Source organism: Anneissia japonica, unplaced genomic scaffold (genome assembly GCF_011630105.1).
Source record: "Anneissia japonica isolate Jap-2015-1 unplaced genomic scaffold, ASM1163010v1 scaffold172582_len1462937_cov174, whole genome shotgun sequence".
In the NCBI taxonomy this organism is placed as follows: Eukaryota; Metazoa; Echinodermata; class Crinoidea; order Comatulida; family Comatulidae; genus Anneissia; species Anneissia japonica.
In genome coordinates, this window is record NW_022725666.1 from 1,310,474 (window position 1) to 1,321,076 (window position 10,603).

The 10,603-nt window shown below is 32.7% G+C and overlaps 2 protein-coding genes across 4 annotated transcripts in view; both read left to right on the forward strand.

Annotated features, from left to right (window-relative positions):
- Window positions 1-4,568, forward strand: part of LOC117112784 (PEST proteolytic signal-containing nuclear protein-like) — a 5,547-nt gene extending 979 nt beyond the window's left edge. Inside the window, exons 2-6 of one of the 3 annotated variants that reach the window (XM_033255953.1) lie at window positions 739-888; window positions 1,913-1,996; window positions 2,406-2,480; window positions 3,023-3,078; window positions 3,578-4,568. In XM_033255953.1, coding sequence (XP_033111844.1) covers window positions 769-888; window positions 1,913-1,996; window positions 2,406-2,480; window positions 3,023-3,078; window positions 3,578-3,704 — 462 coding nt within the window. In that variant the 5' untranslated portion in view covers window positions 739-768 and the 3' untranslated portion in view covers window positions 3,705-4,568. Of the gene's footprint in view, window positions 1-684; window positions 889-1,912; window positions 1,997-2,405; window positions 2,481-3,022; window positions 3,079-3,577 lie in introns of all 3 variants that reach the window. The other 2 variants (XM_033255954.1, XM_033255955.1) reach the window with 2 other exon arrangements.
- Window positions 4,569-9,506: 4,938 nt separating this feature from the next.
- Window positions 9,507-10,603, forward strand: part of LOC117112786 (glutathionyl-hydroquinone reductase YqjG-like) — a 6,448-nt gene continuing 5,351 nt past the window's right edge. The window contains exons 1-2 of the mRNA XM_033255958.1: window positions 9,507-9,691; window positions 10,386-10,567. Coding sequence (XP_033111849.1) covers window positions 9,613-9,691; window positions 10,386-10,567 — 261 coding nt within the window. The 5' untranslated portion in view covers window positions 9,507-9,612. The remainder of the gene's footprint in view (window positions 9,692-10,385; window positions 10,568-10,603) is intronic.

Genomic DNA, 10,603 nt, shown 5'->3' on the forward strand with positions numbered 1-10,603 from the left:
GTCGTAGGGGGTCCGGGGGCATGCCCCCGCGAAATTTTTGTGTTCTAGACGCCCGAACATAACATTTGAGGCATTCTTGGCCATCATTTTTTCATTTTTCTCTCTTTTTTTTCTTTTTTTTTTCTTTTTTTACCTCCTAAAAGGGGGGGCCGGGGCCGGGCCGGCCCCCCCCTAAATCCGCCCCTGCTCCTGTCCCAAACTGTATGTAAAGTATTTCATTTGCACGGAGGATAAAAAACCAATGCAAATTTGTGCAGAAAGTCGCTAGGAAAGAAGGTGCGCAGCACCATAACTACTGCTTAATACATTGGTTTTAATTGTATACATTGCAAAAAGTGTGTGGAAATTGTCCCTTATTCTTCTGAAATGCGCGAAACAAATTCTAGACCTAATTTTATATTTTTGCGTGGGGGATAAAGCCTTATTTTAGTCTGGATCATATCTAGCCCAGCCTTGGTAGAAGGCATTCATTTAATTGAAGAAAAAAATACCATTGTATATATGAGGCCTAGAGACATTGCGCATTTCACCTGGGCAATATCGAGAAAAAGAAAACTGAATTATGTTTACGCTGGCCAGCCCACTGTAAATCTCATTTCTTGTATTTAACTGGTCAAATAAAGTAATAAATATTTAATATTGTAAAATTTGTTGAATGTAATCTATTTTCGTGTTGTTATGCAGTTACAGTATGCAGGTAAGATCAAGTTTTACGTTTACCAGTTGTTTCAACTTCAGGCATTATATGCGATTACACCTGTGGACAAAATGGAGGCTAAAGCTGTGAAGAGAAAGTCAACAGAAGCAGTGGCACACGGTGATGAGAAGAAGCAGAAACCAACTAGTGGAATATCCATCAATCTATCGGCAAAACCGGCAGTTCCTAAGGTATTAAATATTTATTATAATTTATAATATTAATAGAAGTGATGCTTTGCCCTACTTGACGCAAGTGGGTACGACACCAGACTAATTTTCTGAAGGTCACAGGTTCAATTCCTAACCGAATCCCTTGCGATTGTTTTTTTCAAGTACAGTATTTGAAAGAGTATTTGGTACGATAACACGTCAGGTGGGGCAAACATCACTCATGATATTTTCCTGATGCAAAAAGTAAACATACTGTACATAAAAGTAATGATGGTAATAATTTTTTATACTATTTTATTAAAAGTTTATTCTCAATGAGCAGTAACATTCTATTTATAGGATGGAAAAAACTATATATGATGCTTTAAAATGATGTACCTTATTAGTTTCATACAGTAATTATACTCCGCATCATCTTAACATATTTAATTTTATTTTCTGGGCATTGGTGATACCCATCGGAACGAGCACATAGGCAGTCGGGAAGGTTGTACGCTCCCCCCACCCCCAAAATTTTCAAAGGTCCACATTTTTTCCAAAGACATTTTTTTATAGGGGATTTTCACAATGACATAAATGAAAAAGCATTGATGAGGTACCAGCAATGAGGCCGAAGACCTTGCCAATTGCGTGACGTAATCTATCTCAATTCCAGCATTCTGAAACTGAGCCTGCCCTCCGCTTCAAGCAAATTGTATTGACATTTTAATCACATCTTGCTGTTATTTCATTGTGAAAATCCAAAAAATTATGACCACGACCCACTCAGAAAAAATCCTGGATACACCCCTGGAGCATGGTGGTAACCATCAGCACTGTCTTCTGTGAGAATATTGATAATAAAGTAGTAAAAGCATGCAAATATTTTTGATTTGCGGGAAATGGGTTAGGCCTATTTTCTGTGAGATTCTTGCTTGCCTGCGGGAGTGTGTGAAGCCCTTCCGAGACTCAGCAACTTCCAGAATATTTATATTTGAAAGATGGCTTCCTCAAATGCTTTTATATTAACACATGACTAATTATATTTGTGTTTTCTCAAAAGGTCAACCTGGTTTCGACAACTACTACACCAAAAGTGAATATGACTAAAAAACTAAACCCCATCGCTATGAAACTGGGTGCACAAGTAAGTTAAAATGTTGGGTCTGTACTTGAATTAACATTTTCAGTTCTCACAGTGAAAGTTTTCCTACCAAGAGAAACTAGAGAGAATATTTTTACATTGATGGTATTTCAAGCAGAATATGGAAGCAAGCAGTTACTTGTTTTTCTAAGAATAGAACCTCACAGGGGGTACTGCACCCAAAGTATTTGCAGGTAGACGGGGTTCAAAAAAATGGCATGTGGGGGCTAAAGCCCTGTCCAGACTATCAAATTTTATTTGACAAAAACATGTGACATGCCTGAATATGGTCCTGATGACATCACATGACCATATATAGGCACATCATGACTAAATATGGGCATACAATCTTCAGTTTTTTGTAGTAATTTGATTGTGTAGAGTTAATAAATGTTGCTTGGTTCTCATTTAGAAGCCGAAGGAGACGGAGCCACTGGCACCAGTCAAGAGCACATCTGTTGCTGCAGCGTTCAATGAGGACAGTGATGTAAGATTCTTTTCATAAGCTTTACCTGTGTAATTAACATTAATAAATAACAATATTGATAATATAATATTATAATATTAATAATATTAATATGATAATTAAAACTTTGTGGTAAGAGTAATAATATAGGTTAAAATGTACCAAAAAATATAATAATAATAATAATAAAATGAAAAGGTAAAAAAAAAAAAAACTAAATAAAATGTAATATAGTAATAATATAAATACAATATAATAATAATAATAATAATATATAAGATAATATAAAATATAATATATTAATAATATATTATATAATAAAAATATAATATATTCATTAGTACCGCATTGTGCTAAACTAGAATATAGTGAACACTTAATTTCAATGTAAAAATCAATTTGAAAAGAGAAAGCATATGAAAGCATTCTTGGACTAAATGAAAATGATTGGTGCCTTGTACTATGAGAAAGTATAAAGACAAAAAATAATATCTGGATAGGATGGTTTTTTTTAACTGTATATTATGAAGATAGAATTAATTCTAAATACGGTTTGATTCTAGGAGGATGTAGAAGAAATGCCAAAATCAGCAAAGATGAGGATGAAAAATATTGGCAGGTTTGTTGTGTTATTAATATGATGTTCAAGATATGTTAAGTTGTATTGCTACTAAAAAACCAATAGATTGCTAATAATTTGTTTTCAATATATACTCAACAGCTCTTAAAAATCTTCAAGTGTTCATATCAGAGGAAAATTCATTCATCTAAAAGTCAGTCACTTCAACTGTTGTTATTCTTGTCATTTAAAGTAGTACAGTAATTATAAGCTCACTACAACTTTCTGGGCCAAATTTTGTAAATAAATGAATAGCAATTAGTTCCTACAACGAAGCGAATGCCTTTTATAAACAACAAACAATACTGACTATATATAATTAAAAGAAGTATGTATAATCTTACAAATCAAATCATCCTAGACTACATACTATGCTGCTCATACCTGACGCTGTATTGGATCTCCAGTGAAAGATATTACTCTATAGTCTAAGAGGAAGATTGCATGTTATAGATGACTATAGAATAAATTTAAAAAAAACTTATTGTTTTTAATTTAGGGATACTCCAACATCAGCTGGCCCTAAATCATTTAACAAGACCAAGACTGGATTTCAAAACACAGCTCGTAATTGGGAACGACACCTAGATGAGATTGGCAAACAAGATCATGCAAAGAACTCATGATTGACAAGTAACACTAAAGGACTCGTTCAACATAACAATCAGTTTTGTCGCAACCGGTTGCTATGTGTAATTCATGAAGCCCATGTTGAGTACCTAACTGATTATGGATTCTTTGATTTCTGAGGTAGCTAAGTGCATAACCTGTTACTAAACGGAATCGTTTGGAGCCTTACTAGTAGCTATGCCATCCATGCACTTTTCAACTTGCTGTCTTTACTTTTAAATGCTGTTATTGGACAAACTTGCTATTAGAAGGTTTGCTAGTCGTAATGTCTTGAAGGACGTCACCACAATTCATACGGTTCGCTAGTCATGCTAGTCATTATAAAAAGATTATTTTTTTTATTGTGACTAGAAAATATTGTGCTTTATCATGGCGAGAAAATACTTGTTGTTTACGATTGGCAAACCTTATGAATAAAGATCATTAATGAACTGAAAGCCTTATGAATGGTCAACCTTATAAATAGCAGGGAGACCCGCGTCATATCTCCATTTATTTAATAAAAATAATGCTGCCTTCCAGTGCACTGTAATTTTGGTGATCACAAAAATAACATAAGCTTTGTCCAAATTATCAAATGCCCATATATAGTCATGATGTGCCTATATATGGTCATGATGTGATGTCATCATGACCATATTTGATAGTCTGGGCAGGGCTTTAGTGAGCAACAGGAAAGTGTTTAGCAATATACAGTATGGGTTCACTTGGATAGGCAGCAGCACATTTAATGCAAGCTTGATCGCTGTGGTAAATCCTTGTGTGTAAATACTGTAACCTATAATATATTGCCTTCATTTACCAGTGTATTTATATGACTTTGATTGTAAAGCATGCAATTAAATAATACTTACAATGTACATATGTCTTTATTTGTATACCTTAACGCAATGATATGTAGTCTTGAGTAGTTGAATATACTGTATATAGTCGCTAAGTGAATGACCATGGCCATACTGTGAGCATTGCTTGTTATGTTTTTACACCTGCATGTAATATACTGTATTGTATGTAAAGTGCTGTCCACAGTATCACATTTTATGTGATGTGGCCATATATGGGCATGATGATGTCATATTACATCCAAATATGGGCATATAGTATGGACAGAGCTTTAAGATCTGTCCACACTGTCAACAATTTATTTCATTTTTTTTTGTCACATTTTATGTGACAATTTTTCTTTTTTATATTGTTTTTATTAAATAGTTAGTAGATATGTCAATCATGTTTTACTTTTAATACCAATGCACCAGCAAACAACTCAATGGTGATATTTGGCTTTAGCAAAATTAGAAAAAAAAGCCTCCATCCCTCATCACTTTTCCAGCCTAGATAGGGTGATGGACTAATAATATTTTTTATAGGACCTAAAAATAAAATTTGTCCCTAAAGCCATTCACAAATATCATTATTTTTTTTAAACATAACTTGGATACATTGTGCTTTGTTTATTTAACTTCTGATGTAGAATTTAACTTGCCGAATTTTCCCTGCCAAATGTATAAGCCTATTTGTTGCTCTGTTATTCAAATTTTATATCATTTTTTTGTTGTCACATTTTATGTGTCAAATTTTTGTAGCCGTATATGTGCAAGATAATTTCATATCACGTCCATATTTTGGCAATTCACATGCATTTGTCACATAAAAAAGTTGATAGTGTGGACAGATCTTAACAAAAACCTTGGCTAGGATTCTCAAGTGTGTGTGTGAATGGTACTTTGAGTGATGTGGAAGATCAGTGTCTTCAATAATGTGCAAGTCTACACCGACCTGTAATAACTGTATAGTAAGCAAATCTAATACTGTCTGTATACTTTGCAAGTCTACACATATCCTTCCCCTTTATTTTCCCCTCCTCTCCCTTCCTTTATTCCCCTCCCTACCTTTAACCATTTTTGGCTATCAGAATTGTAATTTTCATTAAAAATATATTTGTATTATAATAAATTGGCAGCCACACCCTATTCTTTATCCTACTTGAGGCATCTAGATGTGTATAAGAGACAGATGCTAGGCGGAACTTCAATGATGAATAAAGTTGAGGGTAGTTAGAGCTATGTAACTGCAGTGAAAAGTGCTTTAGAAAACTACAGTAGTAACTAATAACGAATAAGCATTTAAAACGATATAACATTTTATACTGTAGCTAAAGTTGATAGGCTTATTTGTGCTTAATATTTCCTAGAAGAAATTTTACAAAAATTTTAGGTATTTATCAATTGTATTTAATTTATTTAATATTTCTCCATTTGAAAAAAAAAACTGACTACAGTATACTGTAATGTATGAATCAATAAACAATAAACGTTTCAACAAATGTAATTCTGGAAGACTTTGCTTTCTTTTGGTACCACAATATATTTTTAATTTCTCACGAAATATACACTGCCTTCAAAATCTAAAACAGTGGCAGATCCAGGAATTCGAAATAGATGAATACGGTATGGCTTTAATTTTGTAAAATTTATGTGGGGTGGGGGTAGAGAGCCGGCTGCCCCCTCCCCCCTTTTCGAATCCGCCACTATAAAATATACATATAAATACAGTATTTCAAAAATGTGCAGTATTGGCTTAAGCCTTTAAAATTAACTCATAAATGTGGTTGTTTTAAATATGCAATTAACACATTTTATATTAATTTTTGTGGTTTCTTGGACCGTAAATTGAAACACCTTGGCACGCTGAAGGGGTTTGATACGTGAACCTATCTATTATTACTTATTGTTTACTATTATTTATTGGGGTTTTTTTTTGTATATTGTTTGTAGTCATTATGTTAATTAAATGTTAGGAAACAACATTCTGTAAAACCAGAAACTTTCAGGACATGACGCTTTCGCGAATCAATGATTAGAGAGACTTGAACCGTTTCTATGTATGATAAATACAGTAGGTCCTCGTCCTCCTGAAAACACCAATAAATAATGAATGTTGAGTCATTTCCACTCCATTGTAAATTTAATTACTGTACAACCACCTATGTGTTTCACGCTTCTTATGTTTCGTTTCAGATAAGGCCCAATAAAAAAAAGTATTAATTTGTCACCCTCGCGCTCATGCCTTCTATGGTTCTGGAGAAAATATATATTTTTTAAGAAAACATTTTTTTGGGAAATTTTATTTTTTTTCAATTTATTTTTTTTAATTAAATAGTAGATATTGTTTGTATTATCTCTATCTATCTGATATATGGCTTTAGCAAAATTTAAAAGAAAGCCTCCTTCCCTCATCACTTTTCCAGCCTAGATAGGGTGATAAACTTATTATTATTCTGGTATTTTAGTATTCTCATTTAGGGACCACAGTGGAAATACGTTGCTTTTTGTACTTTTCTGTTTTTTTTTTATCCTTGATTTTTACTTTTGATTACTTTCAGAATGAATAAATAAATAATATAAAAAAAAACTAGTAGTATTTTTATATGGCCTAAAAAATCATTAGTCTCTAAAGCCATTCACAAATATCGTTATATTTACATTGTGTTTTGTTGTTTATTCAACTTCTGATGTAGAATTTAACCTGCCGAATTTCCATGTATTAAGCCTATATATTTGTTTCTTTGTTATTCTAATTTTGAATAAACATCGTAGCTCATAGCCGCATATACCTATTCCATGAGCTACTGACTCGAATTTAACCAGCAAGTATCAGTATCCGATGTAGTGTAGTGTCGTTAGTTCAATCAATGGATTAGAAATTACATTTTAGAAATATATATAAATTCCATTAATTATGATCAAACGTAGTATGAAATCAAATAAAACAAATAAATATTCTTATTCTTATTATCGTTATTGCCAAAAAATCACGAACACGCACACACACACAAAAACATCAAAGTGAGTGAGCAGGAAACAAAAGCAAACCTAATCGCTGTAACAGTCAGTGTTCCGACTCACCCCGTTTCGCACTCAGAATAACGAGACTACCCAAGACGAACGCACCCAGCACATTTCTTCTTTTTTTTCATCCAGTACTATTTGAATTTTAAAAATGAGAAACAGTCCTATATAACATGCAGCAATGGAATTAAAAACAAAAAGGTTACAGTTCAACTATTTAGACCATAGCTATAATGAATTTAGCTTTGAAGGACAAACTCACAACGAATTGATAGCCTATTGGATCAGTGATCTCATTGTCAGATCTGGTGTTTTTCCTCATAATGTTTTATTAATGACGATCTGTACAAGAATTTTATTGTATGACAATATTTTGAATGATGCCTTTGCTACTGTATTTTCATAAACGAAGATTGCACAATTACCGTATATGATTATTTTGTTCTAGGGGGTTTTGTGTTTGTTTTGTTTATAGCATAATTAAATTGATTTTGGCTCATAATCCGAAAAAAAAAATCATTGGACTATTTCTTGCTCTCCCGACGAAGGTCAACCCGACCGGAGCCCTGGTCCTCACCCCTCTTCTCTCTCCACCACAGACTTATTGCCTGTCGAAAAGTCTTACTTTCAAACTTATAACCGAATATAGAAGCGGACTCCAAATGTGAACTTATATTTAGGAGCACGTAGTCTGAGCATGGTCTGAGACAACTATACAAATCGTTCCATCAACATTTTTCATTCTGATGAAAAACAATAAGATGAATTTTCAAGAATGCAAACTCTATAATTTTTCTAAAAATGTTGTGATTTTCGCTGCAGTCTTAATAAATTATTTGCATAAGGCTGGCCCATCTTATCTAACTAATTTGTTCTCTTTAACTAATAATTATTATGATTTTCGTAAAAGTACAAGTAATATATATTCCTATATATTCCTAAACCAAGAACTAATTATAAAAAGAGAAGTATTTTATACCGCGGAGATACTGAATTGAACAAACTAAATTAAATGTACAAACTTCAAATACTTTAAGCATTAAAAAAAAAAACATATTTTATATTCCTCAATGTAATGTTAATATTTATAAATGTACCTTTTTTCTGTTTATAGTAAAATAATATATACTGTTTTCATAAATTACTTTGTATATAATGTAAATTTAATTATTTCGTTTTACTCTATTAAGCTTTTCCTTTATATTGTATGTTTTGTAAATTTGATTTATATTTTGTTTTCTTTTTTTTTATCACGACCATGATGAAAAGCAGCATGTAAATTGTTGAGTTATGTTTTTCCGTGAATAAATAAAGCTTTACTGCTACTAATTACTCTTTCATTTGATTTTTTTTCTTTTTATGTCACTACCGCTACTTTTTCCGTTCAGTAACAGGGGATTTTTATGGCGCCCTGTTTTTGTTCAAACGTGAAACAAATAATAGTAAATTAATAGGAATAAATTTCATTTTATTTTTTATTTGGTCAAGGCACAAACTACGAGAACTGCAAAATTTGATACATATATGTTCATTAATCTTTCAAATGCTGAACAGAAAATCATTAAAAGTGCTGTAAGAATTTCAGAAGAGTGACCTATAATAATACAAAGACTGACTGATGATAAAACGTCTGTTAATTTGTTTTCGCTAATTTTCAGTTGAAATCTTATTGATTTATATAATATTAAAATTGAAGCAATCAAAATATATAGTATATATATATGGTATATATATATGTATATATGTATGTATAGTATATATATATGGTATGTATATATGGTGTATATATATATATGTTATATATATATATGTTATATATATGTTATACAGTATATATATCATATAGTGTGTGTGTGTGTGTGTGTGTATAAACTGGATGAATCACCGTGTTCGTGCAAAAAAACATATTGAGTTACAATTTGCATAACGATATTCCAAAGGACGAGAGTGGGCGGAGTCTGAGTACCTTCTCATGTTATGCAGGGTGCCATTTTGTTAACATTCACTCGCTCGATTCTGTAGAAAATTGTCGATAAGAAGCACCTGTGATAAAACTATGGCAGGGAATTTGCCGAGTACAAATAAAAAAGGAGAGTTCGTTAAACCAGATGGAGAATTTCGCCAATGGGTTACAGGTAGGATCCGCTTGGGCTTACATTGTGGTTTATATTCTTTTCATCCAGGTATGCCGCCAGCAGCGTAAAAGAGGCCTACCTTTTCATCGATCGAATCATTATGTCAGATCTTGCTAAATGTGTGTAAGAGTGTACCGGGAATTTTAATGAAACAAATTTAATATAAATGCTTTTCTTTCATAAAGAATATAAATAATGAGGATTGGGCTGGGCAACCCTGCATACTAATGCAGGCGGCCTGGGAACAGGAACTGATAATGCTATGTTAACAATAAAGTGCATCGAACCCCTTGATCGAACTTTGTGTCGAATTAGGTCGAATAAACAAGCGGGTAGGCCTATATAAATAAACTACTGTATGTGCATTTATTGTGTTTATGTTTTGTCTAGGGAGGTGCTATATAGGGTTATGCGCAGTTTGTCTGACTTAAGCAATTGACCCGCAAATACATTGAAATATTTCAACTTTTCTCAAGATAATTTTCAACAAATAATAATGGGCTATATAATTTATTGAACCTCAATAAGGCTATTCCATTGGGACCAATAATGAAGCTGTCAACAATGGGGTTCATGAATAGGCGTTCCCAGTAATGATATTAAATCACAAAATAAAAATTGTTAAGATACTGTATGTGACAAAAAGCCATGACATGTCAACCAAATCCATTTTTTTTTAAACTACTAATTGAAGCTGATGGAAGCAGTGGATTTAAGGCGGAACGAGACCGTTATCATCTGTATATGTCGTACGCATGCCCATTTGCAAGTCGGTGTCTTGTCGGTCGAAAGTTGAAAGGCTTGGAAGACATTATTCCTATTACTAGTGTTGATTACATAAGACTTGGTGAAAATGGCTGGAGTTTCACTGATAAGGTACAGTTTTTTTGCTTCAAATTACCCCTCTGAATA